The following is a 23,581-nucleotide window of genomic DNA, read 5'->3' as shown; positions in this document are numbered from 1 at the left end:
TCCCTATAACCTTGAAGGCAAGCTCTTGTCATTATGGTCAAAACACACTGCTCTTTCCCCCAGTTTTCGCTGAGCTGGCCCAGGAGGGTTGCAGCACACAGGGCACAGCAGATCTTGTGTTCCGTTCTCTCCATCTCAGAGAGAGGGAAATCAGCCTCCTTTTAGAGCTATCTACACTTACGGGCTTAGAGTCTTCCTGTGAAATAAACTATTTTAATTAGTTTTGTTTGCAATAACCTCAAGCTGTAACGGCATGGGCACCACAGCACAGAGAGGTAATACCGGGGTTTCCAGGGACAACACACATATACTCACTTGTTAATTAGGCCTGCCAAGTGATGAAATCAAAGCCAGGCATACACCAGTACCTACCCCCTCCGTGTATATCACTAGTGCATGTATGGATGGGCAAATATGGGCCCTGAGAAATCTGTTCCAAGGCTAACATGGAACGGCACTCCAATCTCTACAAAGCAATGCCAATGCATAAGCTGGCCCCACCTGCCTCCACTGTCTTCCTTGCTGTCAACATATCAAAAGGCAATAGGCTCTCTATCCCCTCAGAACATGTGGCTGGGAACTCTGTCCTTTCCTGTTAAGCAGAGTCACCTAAGGCTCTGTAACTCAAATGTCTGTTTTTATTTTATTCTTTCTAATTTTATCTTTATACTTAAAAACACTGACACATTCAAATTGCACGCATTTGTAACCACAGAATCCCTCAGGCGCTCTCTCTCTCTCTCTCTCTCTCTCTCTCTCTCTCTCTCTCTCTCTCTCAACTTTCAAATATCTATTTTCAAAATTACCTCCAGGGCAGGGTGAAGTATTGATTATTACAACCTGTTGAGTCATTTCTAATTCTGAGCGTTTTCTGCCTGGAAGCTTGTGATAAACTTAAAGCACACCGGTCAAAGGGTAACACATATAGTTGTACAGAAGTCTGTTTGTGGGAGACTCAAGTCACCACGGTCTAGCCTACTTGTCATCAGGAAGATGACGGGAGAGACAGCAGCCCAACAGGACAAGTGGCATGTGGTATGCACACAGATATTATATACATGGAGTAGGATAGTTAAAGGGAAGCTTAGAATGTTCCCCTTGTCACTACTTTCTTCTTATCTAGGACTGGGCCAGAGCTCCCTTGAATTGCTACCATTTCAGGGCCCAGATATGCAAGTGTGATTGCAAGCCTTCAGTCTGAGATGAAGCGCTCTTAAACTAACAACAACAACAAAAAAAAAAAAAAAAAAAAAAAAAAGGAAATTCTACAGAGGGAAGAGAAGAGGAAGACCAGGACTTACTGTCCAAAGGGTCCAGGATAGATCTATGACCTGGGCCAACTCACTACACTTCCTGTTTCCATGGCTTCCTGGTTTGTAACTTGGAGATGGTCAAAGCAATACCTGCCTCGAGGGCAACTGTCTGGAGCCAAGGGATGGATGTGCGAAGTACTATGTCCACTGAGTGGCTTCAGCGTCCACTACCAAGTTGTGAGTACTGTCTCTCAGTACCTACTCAGTGCCAGGTCCTTTGTATGTATTAGTTCCAGCTCTCACAACAATGCCATTAAGATAGATATTTTTATGCCCAGTTCACAAGTGAGAGGGCCAAAGCAAAAGCAGGTGAATAAGTGCTCCAGGTCACACGGCGTTCTTAAGCAGCTTTGGATTACAACTTGGTGTGCTCAATCCCAGTGTCTTTCCTCGGCCGCATGCTGCCCCTCCAACCCTGTCTTTGTTTAGAATAAGGCCATGGCACGATAGCCCTGCCATAGTGGATCTATAGACAGCTCTCACCAACCACACTTCAAGTGCTTGGGCTAATTCATTCCTTTGGTGCTGTGGCCTTACTGTCTTTATAGCCAAGGCCAAAGGTGCCCATGGTGATTGCTTTGTAGTGATGAGGAAACGTACACAGTTGTGCTGTGAGTGGAACCTTAAAGAGCTGCCCACCAAAATAAAAAGTGCAACCCAAAACCAGCCCTGTGGTGGGTGAACAAAAAAACCAAAACAATAACAACAACAAAAAAGCATGCCCTCTAGCCATAATGGCACTCACAGACCTTCCAGGAATGGCTCTTACCTGGGGTGGCTCCATATGGAAACATAATCCATAGCTTGGCTCCCACAAACATGCTTATCCCACGTGCTACATATGGAAGGAGAAATCAGCTTGTGTTTCATTAATCAGTTTGGCTCAGGTCTTGTGAGCAAAGATTAGAATTTGCACTTTGTTTCAAAATGCATCATTAGCAAATCAGACGGCCAACAAAAACATATAAAGCAAGCACCCTTGTTGTTAAAGGCTTATGGTCAAATTGGCAAGGTATAAACCCCCTTGTTTAAAACAACAACCACAACCAAAAGATAAAAAAAAAAAAAGAAAGAAAGAAAAAAAGATCTCATGTTTATTACATTTCAGAATTCCATAGTAGAGACCAAGGGAGTTCCTTGAGGGAGAGGCCAGATTTACATTATCCACAGCCCATGGCTGGGCTCCTCCCACCCAGAAACAGTGAGGCTCACCTGCAGGTCCAAAGCTGTCAGCTTGCCCTTGTCACCAGAGTTCCGAGCATACTCCTCTATGGTCCAGGAAGGCTGGCTCCGCTTCACCTCAGCTAGCTCAGTCAGCCTCATGTCTGTGTACAGGGGGTTGCTCTTCATGTGGGCCTTGAGGGACGTGGGATACGGATGAGGACTGAACACCTGCTCCACCAGGAAGCCATCTTTGGGCTGTTTGGGCAGTCGGTGCTGTGGGGGGATGTCGTACTGTCTGTCTGCCTGCAGGGGAGCACAAAGACATCCAGAAAAGCCACAGAGGTGGCATCAGGTCTCACAGTCCATTTGAGCAGCCAGCCAGCTTTTTAATCAATGAGGCTCCCAGGTAGTCACCCAAGCAGCAACATGCATTTACTTAGCAACACACACAAAGTCGGCTTGTTTGGGGAGACACCTCTAAAGAGAGCTTCTGATCCTGATTGATAGGAGGGCATGTTTCCATATCAGGAGGTTGCTCCTTATAGCCTGATCTTTACACGGTCCTCACAGCTGACTCCTCTTATACAGACAGACACACAGCTGAGCAGGGTTTCAAACCTATTAAGCTAGTTTTTGGAGTCTTTTCTTGGCTCCAGCATCTTAATGACCCTTCTTTTCTGTCCCATTTTATACCCCGACTCAAGAAGTAAAAGGCACAGATCATTCTGCACAGAGTGTGTCGACCTGCCTTGGAAGGGAGAAGCTAAACCGGAAGGCCCGCATGAGGAGTCTCTAGTGACACGGTCCATGGTGGCGGGTGGCCCTTTCAAAGTATCTGTACAACATTTAAGATGAAAAAGCAGTGTGTGGAGGTGGCAGTGTCAAAAAGAGCTTGATGTCAATTCTGTCCTCAGGCTGTGTGACACATCACAGTCTATTCTCTGGGAACCTGTAAGAGCAGGGCTTCTGATCTTTTCTCTATTCACCTGGAGGTTTCCACGTAGATGACTCTCCAGCAAGTGCTCCCTTACAAACAGGATGGTGTTTATCTCTGTGGTCTTATAGGACTGTGTACAGGCCTTTCAGGCAGAATTTGTCATGCTAAGCTATAATGGTTGTCTGCCAGACTGTCTCCTCCACTAGACTTTGAGTTCCTCCAAGGAATAGTTTGTTTGCCTTTTATTTCTGGCTCCAACAAAATGGCACCCCACCATGATTTGTCCAGGGCATAGAAACCAATTATAAAGCAATTGGCATAAAAGAAAGAAAGCAAAAATATTCTGTACAAAAGTAATAGAAAGGGGTGGGGAGGAATATAAGTGGAGGGGATGTGACAAGTGGACACACAATGAGAAAATGTGTGTGGCTGTGCCTGCATATCGCACACCTGGATGTGGGCTAGTAACATATATCAGCACACCTGATCCTCTGGCTCATGAGCAGAGGCAAAGTGTGAAACTAGGCTATTCAAAACCATCAAGGCTATGGACAGAGGCACAGATTTAGGTAAATCAAATAAGAAGGTCGGTTTTCTTTTTTTCTAACTCATCAAGGCCTGGGATTTTCTAAAAGGATCCACTGGTTTTATTTAGTCTGCTAACATAGCACTCCCCAGTCCTTGCAAGAGTTCCTAAAGTAAGCAGATCTCACACAAAGCCAGGGATGGCAGAAATTCCCATGACAATAATGTCGGTGGTAGCCTCTGGGCTGACTGTATATCCATTACACTGCCTGGTGCTTGAGGTGTAGCATCCTGTACCACCTTCTCCTTAACAATCCCCACGTGGATGTAAAAGATCAGGTCAGAGAAGTTAAGAGATAGACTCAATGCTGCACAAGTAGAAATGGCAAACATGGACTCTTTCACATGCCCAACAACAACATCTCACGGAGGCCCAGCCTTGATCCTTCTACTGATGAGTTCAACCTCCAAGACAGCAGTCAATATGTATATGCATCATCTATATGTCTCAGCAAATGTTCTTGCCTAGCACATCTGAACAAAGAGAGTGGAGAGCTAGAGGTCAGAGATGGGCAGCAATCCCTGTACTAGTGTCCAGATGTGTGAGAATAAAGAGACCTTCAGCTCACAGAACCCAGAGGCCTGACACTGCAGAGATCAGCACCAGCCATTATAGATCAGGCTATCCTGATGTGGTAATTATGTGAAAAACAGTTTGATCACATAACAAGGCCTGGCCATAAGTGGCCATTAGAGTTACTTAAGTATTTACTAAGTAGGTGACTAAGTGAATAAACATAGTATTGGAGGCAGGGGTGGGTTGGGGGAGTGGTGTGGTGGTGATGGTGGTGGTGGTGGTGGTGGTGGTGATGGTGGTGGTGGTGGTGATGGTGGTGATGGTGGTAGTGTGGTGGTGGTGATGGTGGTGGTGGTGATGGTGGTGGTGGTGGTGGTGATGGTGGTGATGGTGGTGGTGGTGGTGATGGTGATGGTGGTGATGGTGATGGTGGTGATGGTGGTGGTGGTGGTGGTGATGGTGGTGGTGATGATGATGGTGGTGGTGGTGGTGGTGGTGGTGGTGGTGATGGTGGTGATGGTGGTGATGGTGGTGGTGGTGGTGGTGGTGGTGATGGTGGTGGTGGTGGTGGTGGTGGTGGTGGTGATGGTGGTGGTGGTGGTGGTGATGGTGGTGATGGTGGTGATAGTGGTAGTGTGGTGGTGGTGATGGTGGTGGTGGTGGTGATGGTGGTGGTGGTGGTGATGGTGGTGATGGTGGTGGTGATGGTGATGGTGGTGGTGGTGGTGGTTGTGATGGTGATGGTGGTGATGGTGATGGTGGTGGTGGTGGTGATGGTGATGGTGGTGATGGTGATGGTGGTGATGGTGGTGGTGGTGATGGTGGTGGTGATGATGATGGTGGTGGTGGTGGTGGTGGTGGTGATGGTGGTGGTGGTGGTGGTGGTGGTGGTGGTGATGGTGGTGGTGGTGGTGGTGGTGGTGGTGGTGATGGTGGTGGTGGTGGTGGTGGTGGTGGTGGTAGTGATGGTGGTGATGGTGATGGTGGTGGTGGTGGTGGTGGTGATGGTGATGGTGGTGGTGGTGGTGGTGGTGGTGATGGTGGTGGTGGTGGTGGTGATGGTGGTGGTGATGGTGGTGGTGGTGATGGTGGTGGTGGTGGTGGTGGTGGTGGTGGTGATCGTGATGATGGTGGTGGTGGTGGTGGTGGTGGTGGTGATGGTGGTGATGGTGGTGGTGGTGGTGGTGATGGTGGTGATGGTGGTGGTGGTGGTGGTGGTGGTGGTGATGGTGGTGATGGTGGTGGTGGTGGTGGTGGTGGTGGTGGTGGTGGTGGTGGTGGTGGAATACAAGTAGACTCACTGAGGCAAAGCAGGCTTTTGGGTAAAACAGCCATTCTGGCTAGAAAGAACTATGTGTAGAAATGAAGGCTTAGTGGGTACAGGCACTTGCCACAAAGCCTGATGACAGGAGTTCAATTCCCCCCAGACCCCCCATGATAGAAAATAGAATTAACTGCTACAAGCTGTCCTCTTACAGCCACATGCATGAAACACACACACACACACACACACACACACACACACACACACACACGGTAAGAACTTTGAGACTTTTGGGGGAAGCAAAGGAGATCTGTGGGGGATTTAGAAGCTGGAGGCACCACACACCTATAGAGAGGATGATTTGGGGAGGTGAACATAGAAGTGGCCCATGAGATGAAGTGGGAGATGGAGGGGGGCTCCCCAAGCCCCAAGTAGGGTGTGAAGGCTGGACTGGAGGCCTCGTGGCAAATGAGACAGAAATGCAAGAGACTTCACAAAAGGTAAATACGTAGGAGCTGGCAGCTTCTGGGCAAGTGTGAGCCACAGCTCATGGGCAGCTTGTCAGCCGGGAACATTGCCAAGGTGGTGACCATCCCCCACCATGGAAATGGAGGAGAAACACTGGCTACAAAAGAATAGAAGGTCTGATCTGAGACCTGAGGACTTTGAGACCTGGGCATTGTGAAATATTTGGAGGGTCCGGCTTTCAGCAATTTGTGAGACAGTGACCAAAGCTGGTTATCCCCAGCAGGGATCATCAATATAAGAGGTAGCTAATGCCAAGAGAAAAGGTCACAATAAAAACAGTCCCGCAGTTCAGGGGGCTTACTTTAGATGGTAGCTGCCTGCCGATGTGAGGCCTGTCAAGTGGATCTTACTTAAGGTTGTAGCTAGTCCTGCTGGTTTGGTGAGGCACTGGAGGTCAGGCTGGTAATATACAATCAACTAGCCATGCAAACTCTCTAATGGAACCCTGGGTTCCAGAAATCTGGTGTCCATGGCAAGCAATTTAGGGGAAAAAGCATCATGGGGTACAAGGGTGTCTTTGGCATCAGAAAAAAAAGTAATGCTCCTTCACTTTTCTCATTCTAAACCCTGAATTCAAACCTATTTTTTTTTTGCAAGTTTGTCTTTCTTGACATCACATGGGAAGCCCACACCTCTTTTTTGGCTCAGCACTCTGGAAGCCCATCCTACTACTCCCCTCCCACTGATAGTCCAATCCTCAGAGACCCTGGAAGGTCAGCTCATGGCCTGTCCAGTGACACTGAAGCTGATGGTGGCAGGACAGTAAGCTACAGACTGAGACTACATCATCCTGGCAGGGAGGAACCCCAGGAACCTATCCAGAGTGAGCAGGTTGGATGCATGTCCCCTGGAACTGTCCCCTTCACCACAGGACAGAAAAGGGAAGGATTTGAACACATACAAGCATGGATTCCAGAGCTGGTGGGGTGAGGTCTTTGATAAATGGGCAAAACTAGCACTCACATAAGATGTGCAGAGCACCCATTATGTAGGAAAAGGAGACAACTAAAGAGGAAAAGGGGACATTGTTTACGATTGGCTGTTTTTCCACAGTGGAACAATAAAATTGTTTCCTTATTATTACTTATTTATCTTATAGTGAAATGGGCTCATATTGTCAAAAGTGACATAATGCATGCAACAAAATTCATGCAAGAGACCTAACATCAAGGACACTAGCAAGCCTCTACCCATGCTTGCCTGGTACAGGTCCCACTACTTCAGCAAGGACAAAAAGATAACCTTGGTGATGCTTGCCTGCCTTGATGCACTCCCCCTTCTGCAAAATCTCACACCACCTGTCCAATATCCAAACTGCACTGTCTACTGTCGGCAGCATCACAGCGTGAGCTCCACCCAACTGACTGGCACCTTGGCAGAACAAACAGCCTGCTCACGCTGCCCTCTCTGGTCTGATGTGCAGAGCCTGCCAATTCTGGAAGGGGAACCAGCAAGGCACAGTTCCCAGCAAGAGGCAAGGCTTCTCATGGAATGTCTGAGGCTGTGACAGTGCTGAAACCAACCATGAGAACTTAAATCACCATTACCTCCTTGGATTTCCGATGCCAGTCTTTGTTATCAGCTGGGCCTGCATCTTTTATCTCCTCCTCGCTGAGGCCCATGCGATTGGTATAAGTGATGGTTCGCCAGTCTCTAGGAGAGTTGGAAATGCTGGCAATTTTGGACTCTGTGGCACTGTTCTCCTCAGTCAGGGACCTTGAAGACGGCCTGGTAAAAAGGCTTTTCTTTAAAGCCTTGACGCGCAGGCTTTCACTGTTGCTCCCACTGGCATCGGAGCAGCACCAGTCTGGGCTGTTCTCTACCTTGGGTCCGTGGGATCCACTGTGTGCCCGGAACACCCTAGGAGAGGTACTGTCATCAGAAGGTGCCTCGCTAGTCAGGGAGTTGAGGTCAATCTGCACATTCACTTTCTCCGGCTGTTGTATTTTCTGATCCAGTTTATTGAGTTTTCCAAGGACCTGGGAGATTTCCTCACGGACCCCCGACAGTGACTCCAGCTTCCGCTCAATCTCACCAATCCTGAGGACCAGTTTGCACACACTGGTCTTCAACTCCTCTTCAGAGTGGTGGACATTTTCAGGCCGGTTACACTTGTCTGCCTTGCCACTGGGGACCCCGTTGGTGATCTTGGCGAGGTTATGCTCTGGCGAACTGTCACAGTCTGACTTATGAAGCTGAGACAAGGAGCCAGTGCTGTTGTAGCAGGATGACTGTATCACCCCCGTGGAGCCGCTGATGCTCATGTCATCAAGAAACCGGAAAATGTCACTGATGTCATCGCTGACAATTTCTGAGTCGTCATCCGAGTGCTTCATGGCATGCCTGTCACTGTACTTGGCCTGACCAGAAGCACACAGGTCTTTGCATTTGGGGGGGTCCAGCACATGTTGCTCTGTCTGAGTACCCACACTGCTGGTGTCTGAGCTGTGCTGGCCACTGGTGCAGCTGATGCTTTTCTCCTTAAATTTCTTGATGGCTTCATGCTTCTCCAGGTCAACGGGGGATGAGATCTCTTTAGATTTGAGTCCGTTTGGTTTCACTGCATAGCTGGCAGGGAGAACTTTCTGTTGCTCCTTTGGCACCAGGTAAGCTGGATGCCTCTCTGGGCCTGAGAAATTGGGGGTCTGACTGCCAGAATTTGGATAGCGTAGCTTCTCCTCGGAGGGATCCCTATTGAAAAAGGACCGTTCAAAGTCAGGCACTTCCTCCGTGTTTAGGCTCCAGCTTTTGGCGGGCCATGGGGTCTGTTTACTGGACCTCCCTGGACAGCGCCTAGCATCTTGTGTTCCCATCACTGGGGTGGGTCCAAAATAGGTAGAGGCTTGAAGGTCATCTAAGCTTTCATGCTTTGCACGCCTTTTGTCAGGGATGGGGGAATACACCGGATTCAGGTACTGGTTGTGGTAAGGCATCTCAAAGCTGTGGTTGAAGAAAGGTGTCTTGTGCATCTCCTTCTGGTTGTGGGGCTCCCCATGATCCCCCTCTGCTTTGTTAGTGGAACCAACCAAACTGGGGGATACAGGCATGAGATTGTGAAAGTCTTCTTTGAATATGTTCCTTTTCTGAACACAGGACTGAACCACAAACGGTTCCTCATTGGAGATGAAGGTCTCTTTGATGCCTTGGCTCATGGGCAGAGAGTCCTGATCTGAAATGGTCTCATTCTCAATATTCATGGGGAAGTAGGTTCTCTGCATCTCACAGGGCTGAGGGCTGGCCACAGAATATGGGGACAGGGCTTGGAGTCTGTCCAGTGAAGCTGCCCGGTTTTTCCCCTCTTTGCTGACACCCAACAGGAAGTTGGGCTCAGAGGCAGGGACAAACTGTGGGCATTCCTTGCAGTCCATTTTTCGGCATTTGGATGACTGCCTAGTGGGGTAGCCTCGGCTGAAGGGCCTCTCGCTCAGCTCACAGTTCAGAGGCTCACACACTGTTGGGCTGCACACCTCAGTGTCGGGCCTGCAAGATTCAAAGGATGCCTCCTTCTTGCGCACCTTGTGGCAACCCGCCGGCAGCTTCTCCTTGGCTGTGCCCCCGTTCATTTGGATCAGGTTGAAGATGGTCACAATATCTGCCGCCACCATGATTTTTTTGGACTGTTGATTATTTACGGAGCACTTCATCTTGTCCTTGAATAGAGTGGCTGGAAAGTTGGGGTCGAGACACGCCGTGTAGAAAAGCACACTTCTCAGTTTGGCAAGCTGGGACAGATCAAACTGGGCACACAGTGACTTGCACAGGTCTTGATAGGAGACGGTATTCTGCTTACTGTCCAGTTCTTCTAAGATCTTCACCAAAAAGAGAGATGCTTCCTGATTGGCCTCCATGATTAGGAATTTGCAAGCTCACTGACTACACTGGAACATCCGTCGGTTCTATAGTGACAGTGGCAGAAAAGAAAGGGAGGAAAGACAGTTAAAAACAGCAGCAGTGTTCTGAGTCCAGATTGTTTGAACGATTTGAAGACACACAAGGAAAATACTGTAGTGACTAAAACTGTTTAGGCATAACAATGTTCGCTCTATGGTATTCCCACTAGCAATGAAATTACTGTAAAATATCCAAATAATAATAAATACATAAATAACACAAGTTATAACACACAATAAGCTTTCTTGAACTTGAAAATTTCTTAAATGTACATTCTTATGATGCAGCTTTTTAAAAAAACTGCTAGGACATGCAACACAAATAAAACATGAAAGAAGTCAGAGTCAAAATACCACACACTGTACTATAGGATTCCATTTTATTCTCATTCTGGAATATAGACCAGTAGCTGCCAGGAGCAAGCTCTGAGGAACATGGAGAAATTATTTAGAATGATATCCTACATTGTGGTAGCTGTGTGCATCCATCAAGTGCATGGAACACACACTTAAAAGTGTGAATTTTGCTGCATAGAAATGATGCCTTAACTAAAAATTATATAAAACTTTTACAATAAAATATGATATACTGAGTAAAGAATATGAAAATAAATCTGCATAAAGTAAATCTTCATGACATGAAATTATGTATTCCTAGAAACTAAAACCAAAGAAGATGATGTGCACTAAAATCTAAATAGTAGTTAAATTTGGGATTTAAATATGGATCTTTTTCTGAAACAGTACTCTCTTTAGCTAGATATTTTATCATGCAAATTTTCAGTCTTACAGCAAAGTTGAAGGAATATTATCATGAACAATTACGTGTTCACCATCTGGATCCAACCATGAACGGTTTACTATATTTGGCTGATCACACATCTATCCATCATCAAGCAGTCTAATTTTTTATATACTTCAGAGTAACTTGCAGGCATCTATACTCTTGCACCTAAATACTTTAAAATGTACATCACTGTTGCAAGCTCAATAGTGATTATGATTTTCTTTTTCTATAAACTTTACATACAGAGATGAGCACAAATATTAATGGTACCATGGCTGGTTTTGACAAATATCTATGCCTATGTCGCAACCAATTCTTATAGAAAGATCTAAAACAGTGGTTCTCAGCCTTCCTAATGCTGCAACCCTTTAATATAATTCCTCATGCCATGCTGACCTCTAACCATAGCATTGTTTTTATTGCTACTTTATGACTATAACTTTGCTACCGTTATGGCCGTAATGTAAATCTCTCTGTTTTCCAATGATCTTAGGCAACCCCTGTGAAAGAATCATGGAGTCCCCAAAAGAGTTGCAATTCACAGTCTGAGAACCACTGATCTAGAATGTTCTCCCATTGCTTCCCTCACAAAATCCCAAATGCTGTTCTTATTTTATAAACAACTATTTTCTTTGTGATTTTCATCTTTTCTAAATTTCTTACATGAGCAAATATTATGCAATCACCAAATCATCATCATCATCATCATCATCATCATCATCATCATCATCATCTAGCCTGAAAAGGAGGGCTGCCCTGCACAAGTGATGCTGCAGTTGCTCTGCAGGCCTTGGAGGGAGATATGCAAAGCCCCTTGTCAGTCCCACTCTAAGGCTTGCCTCTAGCCCTGAGATCCAAACAAAAATGCCCTGCAAGCTTCTTCTGAACCCCAGCAGCTGATGTCAGTTGCCAACCAGGGAGGCCAGTCCAGTCTGCCTGCAGGACAAGGCATCCGTTTTGTTGTCGTTTTGTTGAGCACCTTGTTTACGGTCTGTTGTTTCTACTGTTTCGTAATGGCTACATCAGTGCAGAGCGTCCCCCTCTTTTTCTCCCCACACTGGCCACCCTGGTGGCTGCCCTCTAGAATCCTCAAGTGGATCCTGGGTCCAGAAGCCATGCTTCCCATACCATCCCTAGGCCAGTGTTTTCCTAAGAGAGGTAACAAAGCCTCCAGCCTTCGCTCTCAAGGGTCCACTGGCAGGTGTAAGCCCTCCTCACCATGTGCAGCCACCATGTGCCTGCCATCACGGCCTTAAATCCAACCAGGGAAGAGGAAGGTGAAAGGAAAGAGAATCACTATGTGAACTAATCTGAAACAGGACAATTAAAAACATCCAATCAAATAAAAGAAAGCTCTCTATTAGTAACCATAGGTACAGCTTCTGAGGTTTACCATCCATCAGTGACACCCACTGTGTGTCACCTCCCTGCGCCCATGCTTTTTAGAAAGCACCCATCAAAAGCAGGTTTGTTACCCTCCTGCGATCCCAACACCCACAAGGCAGAAGCAGGAGGGTTGCTGTTAGATCCAGGCTAGCCTGGTCTACATAGGGAGTTCCAGTGCAGCAAAATTCTGTCTCCCAAACTCTAGACATGTTTTAATTGCCATTGATTTTTAAATTGACACTGTTCTGGAAGGTCTAGCTTGTTTCCAAACAAAGCAATTCATTTCCTCAGACTATACTTCAAAAACAGGAGGCCACGGGCTCTTTCTACGTCCCGAGGGCAGCTCCTATTAGGCTTTTTATAAATCTTCGTGTGGTCTCTGCCATGAATGTCTGGAGACTCATAGCTAGCCCTTAATAAGTTTAACAGGTTTTTTTTTCCTGCCAGGAACAAACCACCTGGAGACAGACTTCACCCACACAGTGCTTCTGCACTGCTTCGGTCCTTGCTTCCCTCGGATAAAAACATTCTGTGTCAGGATGTTCTGGCTTGCCAGAGACGAGGACAACCTGTCACGCTTGGTCTTGAAGTAAATAAATGGGTGTAGCTACCGGAGCAGAGGACAAATGAATATAATTTAGAGAACAGTGTACAGCGAATGCATATCATATTTTATAGATTTGGTGGCACAAATCGCATTCATAGCAATTTTTTTTACTTTAATCCCTATAACCACCTTAAGAGACCTCTTTTACTTTCACAATTACTCTCTGACAGACTACGAAATGGGACTGGGGAACTTAAAGGGCTGCAGCAACTGAAGAGCAATAAGACACAATTCCAGGCGTTGCCGAGCTGAGCTTACCGCATACTGTGTACACCGTGTCCCTCTCAGGAAAGCCCCAAGATATGGCTCCCCAGTGAGGCCTTCCCGACTCTCACTGACGCTTTACTTGGCTTAAATGCATCCCCAAAATATCTATTTGCAAAAACCTATTTACAAAACAGACACTCATTGTCTCCTGATGAAAGAACAAGTCCTATGGGTAAGCCTGGGTCACTGTTTTATTATTATGAAACCTGACATTAGAGGGTTGGGGAGATGGCTCAGTAGGAAAGTGCTTGCTGGGCAAACATGAGGATCTGAGTTTGGGTACCCAACATCCACGTAAAAAAGCCAGGTACTGCCATGCACATATGCATCCCTAGTGCTGGGGGTGAGGAGGTAGGAGATGGACAGATATCTGCAGCTCATTGGCCGGCCAGCCTAGCCAAAGCAATGAGTTCGAGATTCAGTGTAAGACCCTGTCTCAAAAAATAAGATGGAGAGTGATAGAGGAAATAAACCAATGTCAACAGTGTGTGCTTACATATTGTGCTGGTTAGTTCTTGTCAACTTGATACAAACTAGAGGCATTTGGGAAGAGAGAACTTTAATTGAAAAAAAAAATGCATCCAGCAGACTGAGCTTTAGCCAAAGCTCTGGGACATTTTCGAGAGCCGGGCCCAGCATGAGTGGTGTCACCCCATAGGCAGGTGGCTACAGTTTAATGAAAAGCAACCTGAGTGAACCATGGAGAGCAAGTAAACAAAATTTCTCTATGACATGTAGTGGATGTAAACGTGTTTTTGTTTTGATCTCAAGAGTGGGATGTAAAACAAACATGTGTGACAGTATGTGGTGTTTGTCCACTGGAACCAGACTTGTGAGAGGACGTGTGGTGTTTGTCCATTAGAAAGGGACCTGCCTTCTTCAGGGCATGGTCTTTGCCAACTGATAAACATCCTAGTATGAATATATATATATATATATATATATATATATATATATATATATATATATATATTATATATATATATGCCCCAAAACAGGAGTTTTTGGGTTTTGGTCTTGGCATCATATCGTTTGGCTGTTCATCACTCCACTTCGAGATGCTCCTAGAGAGAAGTGCTCCAGAGAACACTTCCAGGTTCCGGGTTCCAGCTACTGTTCCGGATTCTGGCTGCTGAGGTTGCAGTCACCTTTGCTGAATTACTGGTTTTCTATTTAGTGGGTCTGCTGAAACCCTGACTATGAAGAGTGGAATCACTCCAAAGAAATGAGTCTAAAGTCTAGCCCTCCTGTTCCCATTAACCTCTTTTCTCTCCTATGTAGAGTAGGTAGTCAGGAAGGAGGTATAAGCATTAAAGAACCCTAAGTAGAATAGGTTTGAAAAAGCTCAAAGCATACAGTAACTTCTGCTTCAGTGCCTGCCTCCAGATTCCTTCTTTAAACTACTGCCCTGATTCCCTCCATGATGGACTATAAGCAGTTAGATGAAATACACTCTTTCCTCACCAAGTTGATCTTGATTGTGATATTTTATCACAGCAACAGAAAGCAAAGTAGAACACATATGTACATGCCCTCGTGCCCTCATGCCCTCATGAACACATACGTACACCGTACACACAGCTGGCATTAGATGCCGGTGGATGAAACCAGGTGCCTGGACTTGGGTGTGGCCACCACACAAAGGATGACCAATCAGTAGAGAAGCTATAAGATGCGTTATGAAACTTCAAGACACCCAGGGAGGAACAGGAAAAAATGGGGAGCCGGGGGTGGGGGTGGGAGGGCGGGATGCACTGACCAGTGAGCTCCCAGGCTCCCTGTGTGATAACAGGGACCAGTGTGCAACATGCAGCCATTGGCAGGCTATCTCTCTGACCACACTAATAACTCTACAGGGTAAGAAGATCACCCTCAGCTCACAGATAAGGAACCTACAGAACTGACAGACAGGTCGTACACTAGCCAGAGAAAATAGCTAAGTCCGATGCCCAAGAATGAATAAGAGGCCCAACGCCTTCTGAAACTGCACCAGATTCAACCTTGTATTAAAAGGAGAAAATATGTCCATGTGTGTTGAGGTAGAGGGAAGTAGCCCCTGTGGGGCAGAGCTACTGTGAGACATCAACCTTGAAAACTGACTCCGTTCTGCATAAAATCCAGCAGGACATGCCTGCCTGGAGTGTGATTTTAGCCTCCTTATTTTTTTTTTTTCATTTCCCAAGTTCTTTAAAGCCCTCTCATTTCCCACTGTGGAAAGCTCCATCCTCAATCACACATTTCCAGGGACCTTCATTAGTCCCATGAGTTACTGCCTCTGCCTAGATTACACATCTCCTCAGAGGCAAAATAACAAGCTAGTCCTGGGACTCATTATTCAACCCTTATTAAATAGGAAGAAAGATCATAAACTCATTCCACAGGGAAGTTTTTGAGAGCCAAGCATGAAGTCTCTACTCAGAGTAAGCGGGGATGTCTGTCTTCTCAGTTTTCAACATACGTGATTCCCAAGGGCAGCCTGCTACCCAACCATTGCTGCTCGATACCCACCCTGGGTACCTGACTTTTATCTGCAACTATTCAGCCAGATAGCCCCTTTTTTTCTGAGGCTGGGAGACAGATCAATTGATGAAGTGTTTATAGCGTAAGCATGGAGGACTGAATTCCACCACTCACAAGCCGTGTTTTTATGTGACAGGCACAATGGTACATGTCTATAATCCCTGTGCTGAGGAAGCAGAGGCAGGTAGGTCCCTGGGGCTTGCTAGCCAGCCAGACTTGCTAACTGGTGAGCTCCAAGTTCAGTGAGAGTCCCCTATTTCAAAAAAAATAAGGAGAGAACAACTGAAGACAATCCACGTCAACTCCTGGGTCTCTGTATGCATGCATGCTCGCACACATGAATGTGTATTACATACACAGACACAAAACCCTATGTCTTAAGTATCCGGCCTGTACACAATGCTGTGATAGGATCAGCTGGAAAAGCTAAGGCGACACTCGTCCTGGAGCCCGTGGTCTCGGGGCAGAAAACAGTCTTTAGGATCAGTGCTGGTCGGGGCTCCTGACACATCCTAATTTTACAAGCTTCTATACAACACACCAGTGGTGAATGCCAAAGGCCAGGGGAGTTTAATCAGGGTACTCCAGTTGGTAGAATGGTGAGGTGGAATCCAGCCAAAAGGGAGAAAAGAAGATGAATTTGTAGCCAGGGTACCATCTCCAATGACCTAGAAGAGATGGGTGTTTTTGAGTTCAGAAGGAAGGGACAAGAAGTGCTCTTGGCAACGGGAAGGTGGCCAGATGGTGAGTGGCAACAGCGTGGAGTTTATAAGTTTGATCAGGACGAGGAAATGGGGAAGGAATGGACACACAGGTAGGCTCTAGGTGGGGCATGCGTGCTTTGAAGAGATGCCTTCAAAGTTCAGATATAATCAAGAAATGGGCTTTTAGGAAATGGTTAGGCCATGGGGTGTGTAATGGGGGAGATTAGGGTCTCTTTGAAAGACACTTCATACAGCCTGCTCATGCTTGCTTTTCTGCCTTCTGCCAGGCTGAGGGTGTAGCAAGAAAGCCCTCACTAGACATTAGAAGTTGCTGCCTTCATGTGGACCACCAATCTTCCAGGAGCATGAACAATAAGTTAACCCTCTTGCTAAGTTACCCCATCTCCAGCACTCTGACAATAGCACAATTCTGTAAGCCAGGCAGGATGCTGGCTCCAGGGAAGGAGGCTGCAGGAAATGGGAGCAGAGCACTGCAAAGGTAGTTGCTGTGAGAGCAGTCCTGGAATGACACTGCACAGGGGTGGGACTAACGTTCTTTTCTACCTTTCAGAAGTCCTGATGTGCCTGGACAAGTGGAGAATTCCAGGTTCTTTTTTTTTTTTTTTCCTGGTCCATGGCTGCTCTCACTATAGAACAGTCTGCAGCTTTGGAAAGGGCAGGAACCAGATGCCTGACATTTTCCCCCATTACACTGTGGCATCTTGTTACTTCTCAAGCAACATTCTTGCAGCTATAAAGGCTGGTGCGAAGCCTACAAGGCTGGAGTGAATGTCTGCCCCTTCTCCACCTGAGGCATAAGTGCTCACCGCGCTGACATCTGATCTTAATCAAAACAGAGCAGATGAGAGGTGTGGTTTAGGCTAACAGTCTCTAGGAGTGCTGAGAGAGATCTCTGGACAGAAGACAAGCTGCTCTGAACGCCGTTCCTCCTCCCTCCTTTCAAGGTATGATCCTCATCCCTCTGTCACTGACAGCTGAGAAATCTGATGAGGATGAATAGTATAAGCCTTGAACTGGATTAACAAAAGTCAGCTGAAAAGTATGTAAAGTACGGCCTTCCCATATCCTTTCCAAACACAAAATGAAGTAGCCACGATGTTCTCACCTCACACTGATAAGAAGCACACCGAGAGATAATTCACTCACAGAGTGACTGTAAATCCTGTCTTGTTGCTCTGTTGCTTCTTTTTTCCCCAAGTTGATGGTTGCTCATGTGATTTAATTCACGTATGGACTCAGGACTGTAAAAGAAAGCCCTCAGATCTAAACTTTGTGATGTGGAGCTACTCCACTCTTTGCGTTGCCCCTAACTTAAATTTCAAATCAAAAGAGAGTCCTGGGTTTTCCTTATAGATCTGCTGAATAGGGCATTAAAGAACTGGGGAAAGTACAGCTGTGCTACTAGCCTAGTGTGGCCCTCAGAAGCTTAGCCTTGGCTTAAAGCCCTTCCTTAGCTTAGAATTCAAAATGTTAGATCACCATCCCGGGATCCGAGAGGAAGGTATACTCCTAACACCAGGGAGCTCCCATGCTGATCTCCTAGAGATGCTAGAAAGGATTTTTGATGCTGGGAAGTTTTTGCTGTTAACATGTAATGCTAACCCTGCAAGAGAGCAAGATAAATGCTCAGAAAAACCAAAGAGGAGATAAAGCTGGAAATCACAGAAGGAGTCAGAGAAGCATTTAAGCTGAAGGTCAGGAGAAGTTCTGTTATAGAGAGGAAGAAGAGGTATCACAAGGCGGAGAGTAAGAACTTGGAGGGCATTCAGCTGTTCTCTATATACTCAAATTAAAGGATAAAAAAGGGTAGGGGTGTCTGTTGGCCAAAACAGGAAACCAAGACATTTGTCACCCTCTGCTTAGGTTCAGTATTTAACAATGGTGTGTGTGTGTGTGTGTGCGCGCGCGCGCGCGCTTGCGCATGCGTGTCTTAAAAACATAAGACAAGGTCAACATATAAAATATTCTCCCATCTAAAGTTGTTGCCTCAAGATACAACAATTCTTAGTCTAAGAAATGAAAACTGGTTCCATGTTGACAGTCTCCCTGATACCAAATTATAAAACTGCCTTCGACAATCACAGGTGTATGAGATCACTGTCTTAGAGGAGAAATAGTAGTAATGATTTTAAAAATTAAACACAAAATAAAAAAATGTTCAAGACAGAAAATAACTAACACGATTTGAAGGTCAAGAATTTCACAAAAGGCAATTACCGTTTTAAAAGGTATAAATATATTTAAAATAAATCATCACAAATGTATATAGAATAGTCTAAGTACAACACTGGTGACATAGCATATAATTTGGAAAATAAATAATTGTACTTTTAGAAAAATAATCATTCCTTAAAAAACAATGAACAGATTCAATAATATGCTGCTTAAGTGAAGTGAAAACCAGTGACCTGGAAAATCTAGGGGAATAGAGGAATATAGCACAGGCAGGACTAAGAAAACAAAGATAAAAGTTATGAAATTGGAGCTAAAAGACACACTCATAGGAAGAGAAGTTTCAGAAAATATCTAATAGATATTCCATGAAAAAAGAAAGAGAATAATAGAAAAAGTATAATGTGTAGGAATGTTCTAGAACTTAAAATACAAACCTTCAAAGAGAAGAAACAAAAACAATAGAACTCTACATAAGTGCTAAAGAATACATTAAAAAATAGTTATTCCTTAGATACCCAAACACATTATATTAAAACTCAAGTATTCCAGAAACTAAAAGAAAACCTAAATTTAAAAGGTTGAATTCTAGAACTGGGTGCAGTGGCACACATCTATAATTCCAGCACTCTGAGAGGCAGAGGCAAGTGGATCTCTATGAGTTCGAGGCCAGCCTGGTCTTTAAAGTGAGTCCAGGACAGCCAAGGCTACACAGAGAAACTCTGCCTTGAAAAGAAGAACAAGAAGAACAAGAACAAGGAGGAGGAGGAAGAAGAGGAGGAGAAGGAGGAGGAGGAGGAAAGGCTGAATTCTAAAATTCTTAGCATTCAAGAATAGAAACAAAGATCAATTAGCAGAAATAAAGTGTTTAACATGCTAAAGAAAATAAAATGTTCATAATTCTATTATAAGATAGATATTGTTAGGAATTAAAGAGTTAAAGAGAAACTCAAGAGTTTCTTGTTTACATTCCTCAGGAAGAAATTGAATTCAGATAAAAGAAGCAAAGATATTGTAATACTACAAACATAAAATGATAGATTACTTATTTTATAAGAACAATGAAAAAGGGCCAGGTGAGAGTTTAAGCTTCTTGTGAGTTTCCTTCTATTATCTGGAGTGGGAAAGAGGAGGTCAAATAAGTCCGGACAATGAGTTAAAAATTCATTAGGAAACATTACAGGTGATCATTTAAAGACCTGAAATCGACTGTAGCATTTTATATAGAGTTTCTGAACCAGAGGGCAGAATTAATCCAATATAGATAACAATAATATAAAGAGTATGAATTTGCTAGTTAAAAGGCAATGACTCTGAAGCTACACTCCTAAAAAATTAAAGTAAAACAGCCAAGTACTACTTGTAAAAGATGTATCCACAAATACAATCCCATTGATAGTGAAAATATGAAGCCAGGTGTGTCAACTCAAACAAAATCAGAACATGGTTTACATTCACTGTAGGTAAAATGACATACTGCTTAAAGATCACAGGCTGGAAAAAGCTGCCTACATTTTCATCTAAGCTCTTCTGTCCTCGAGATATGTGAGTCATAACTTACAAGTGTCTCTGTGTGTGTCTTCTTAGCTTTAACATATGGGCGACATAGCACCTATCTCATAGGACCGAGTTATGGTTGTAGCAGTACTTGGCAAATACTAAGTATGCACAGCAACTATCACAAAAAGTGATGAAAAAACTCACCTTAAAAATAAATGAAGCAAATTTCACAAAAGAAACGTGCCAAGCTCATGATCTCATCTTGAGCTCTCTCTCTCTCTCTCTCTCTCTCTCTCTCTCTCTCTCTCTCTCTCTCTCTCTCTCTCTCTCACACACACACACACACACACACACACACACAGAGAGAGAGAGAGAGAGAGAGAGAGAGAGAGAGAGAGAGAGAGAGAGAGAGAGAGAAAGATTTTAAGGTAAGGGTAAGATATTTAACTTAAGTGCTAGCATGGGTTCACAAATAAAACCATTCCCAGGTTCTCTTTTAATAGACAAACACAGTGGAGGAATTGACTCAGAATTACTCAAAATATGAATCCATACATTTCTATTAAATTTAAGAATAAACCTCCAAAACTATAGAATGCATGGAAAAATAAGCTTCCATGTGTCACTATCACATCATCATTGTAAGTTAAAACAGAACCCAAATATATTGTAGGAGTGTTATATTAAAAGAATATATGGAAATTTGTGGAAGAGTTTTATAGTAGAATCCAGAAAGGACAGAAGCTCTACAAGAAGACCAACAGAGCCAACAAATCTGGGCTCAGGGGGGCATGGAGAAATTGATGCACCAACCAAAGACCATGCAGGGAGAGGACCTAAGCCCCCTGCTCAGATGTAGCCAATGGGTAGCTCAGTCTCCATGTGGGTCCCCTAGTAAGGGGAGCAGGTGCTGTCCCTGCCATGGACTCTGCTGCCTGCTTTTCCATCACTTCCCCCTGCCATGGTACCCTTGCCAGACCACAGCGGATGAGGATACAGGCAGTCCTAATGAGACTTGATAGGCTGGGGTCAGTTGTTTGGGAGGAGGGCTCCCCCTTTCTGAGGACTAGGGGAGGGGCATGGAGAGAAGAAGGAGGGAGGATGAGACCAGAAGGAGAGAAGGGAGGGAGCTATGATTGGGGTGTAAAGTGAATAAAATTGTAATAATAAATTTTAAAATAATAAAGAATATATAGAAGCACAGGTGGAAATAAAACAGCAGACTTAGGACAGGGGAGACAAAAAGATATAGTGAAAGTCCTAAAATTAAGGCTTCTGCTATGGACTACCTTGGCATCTGGTGAAATCAGGAGAGCCTTGGATAACCTAACTACAAGTTTATACTTTGCCCCATATATAAGGTTCCTTAGACAATCTTCCTTACTAAAGGACACAGCATGGTTTCTACCTAACCCTCAGTAGCACAGTTTGGCTCCCTTCAGTCCTTATATGTCTTCAAACAAGCCATCATGTCCTCCTGTAGGAACCTTTCTCCCAAAGCCCATTAGTTCACACTGCTCCCAAGTCCATCCCCATGTGGTGCTGGGCAGTATGCAGTATTCTCTGGGTTTCTTCATAAATCATTGTCAATCCCAGTGTCACACGCCACTGCCACTTCTTCAGCTATTTAGGGGGTGGGCATCTTCCCTCACTAAGGGGAAGAACAGCAAGTGACTACAATAAAAAGTTAACACACTAACAGCCCTTTCTTTAAACAAACAAAAGCCAGGCCCTGAAACAAGAATGACAACCATTACCAACTTTGAAATCTCATTTGCACATGAGCATCTGTTAGATTATGTTATGTACTCATCTTAATGCTTTGAAAATGTGCACTAAAAAAAATAGGGACTGGAGAGATGGCTCAGAGGATAAGAGCACTGACTGTTCTTCCAGAGATCCTGAGTTCAATTCCCAGCAACCCCATGGTGGCTCACAACCATCTATAATGTGATCTGATGCCCTCTCCTGGCCTGCAGAGTCAGAGCACTGTACAGATAATAAATAAATAAGGCATGGTAGTACACTTGAGACATAAAGCAGGATGGTCAGGAGTTCAACACCAATCTGGGCTACAAAGCTGCAAACCCGCCTGCATAAGACCCAGTGTCAAAGAAAATCTTTTAAAAAAAAATTTTTTTAACTAGAAGACTAAGTTTCTACTTGTCCCCTTTTGGCTGAGACATGTTAAATTTGGAGCTAATGTAAAGTTTTACATAGAAGGCTCTACAAAGGCAAGAGCCACTAAGAGAACTGACAGCAGGGCTGGGGAGATGGCTCAGTGGTTAAGAGCACTGTCTGCTCTTCCAGAGGTCCTGAGTTCAATTCCCAGCAACCGCATGGTGGCTTCTGACCATCAATAACGTGATCTGATGCCCGCTTCTGGCATGCAGGTGTGTATGCAGATAGACCATTGATATACATGAAATCAATCAATCAATAAATAGTTTAAAAACAAAAGAACTGAAGGCACACATTTGGGTGTTGTTGGTGTTGTAGTTGTTGTTGTTTTTGGTTTGATACTATTTCTGTTTTCTGGTTTACTTTCCTTGTTTTCTTGTTTCATTTTATGAGGAAAGCCCTTCATGTTCAAGGAAACACAAAATAATTATCTGCTCAAGGCAGCTAATTAAGTATCCTGGTTGGTGGAGCTGGAGAGGAGGCTCGCTGGTTAAGAACTGACACCGCTCTTCCCAGGAATCTGAATTCTTTTCCCAGTACGCACACTGAAGACTCATAACTGTCTGTATCCCCAGCTCCAGGGCCTCTGACATCCGCTTCTGGCCTCCTGGGGCATACAGTATATGTTCACACAGACACCAGCACACAAACACATAAATAAAAGTAAATTATAAACGCATTCTAGTCGAAGTAGAAAACAGTTTGCACAGCTAAATATTAAAACCTAAATAAATCAAAGGAATGGAGCGACAAGACAGCAGTTTGGTCAATAAAAGTAAATGTGTCAGTGGAATATTGGTTAATTACTATTGGAATAGACAGTAAACCAATTGTTTTTTTTAATTGACTTTATCTTTACTCATGGCCTGTACATTAAAAGCTGAAACAAAAAAGCAAAAGCTTGAGTCAAGGGTTAAAGAATTTGAGATTCTGTAGGGATGTTCTGGTTCTACAAGATCCCTAACACTCAAATTAGTAAAAAAAAAAAAAAAAAAAAAAAAGGACAGATTCATTTAGATAAATGAAAAGTGCTTGGTCACCCCATCTCTTATAAAACCTGGGAAAGGCAGGAAGAAGATGCTTCTTTGATCTAACTGAGAGCTCTTAAAAATTAATAAGGAATAAATAACCCAAAACAAAATGGTCAATTAACAAAGGAAAGAAGGCAAAGAAAAAGAAAGCATATAATATCATAACAAATGAAGCAGAGCAGAACAGCAATTTGTTTGATTGTTTTA

The 23,581-nt window shown here is 44.6% G+C and overlaps 1 protein-coding gene across 2 annotated transcripts in view; it reads right to left on the bottom strand.

Annotated features, from left to right (window-relative positions):
- Positions 1–23,581, bottom strand: part of MINAR1 (membrane integral NOTCH2 associated receptor 1) — a 35,767-nt gene that overhangs the window by 7,509 nt on the left and 4,677 nt on the right. The window contains exons 2-4 of one of the 2 annotated variants that reach the window (XR_014773745.1): positions 7,856–10,204; positions 2,526–2,780; positions 2,083–2,148 (exon numbers count right to left, since the gene is read on the bottom strand). Coding sequence is in view for 1 of the 2 variants with exons in the window: in XM_084753433.1 (XP_084609559.1) it covers positions 2,526–2,780; positions 7,856–10,156 (2,556 nt within the window). In the remaining variant the exon portion in view is untranslated. The remainder of the gene's footprint in view (positions 1–2,082; positions 2,149–2,525; positions 2,781–7,855; positions 10,205–23,581) is intronic. The other variant, XM_084753433.1, reaches the window with a different exon arrangement.

Source organism: Acomys minous, assembly GCF_964271855.1.
Source record: "Acomys minous genome assembly, chromosome: 13".
Classification (NCBI taxonomy): Eukaryota; Metazoa; Chordata; class Mammalia; order Rodentia; family Muridae; genus Acomys; species Acomys minous.
This window is presented reverse-complemented; position numbering and strand designations above follow the sequence as displayed.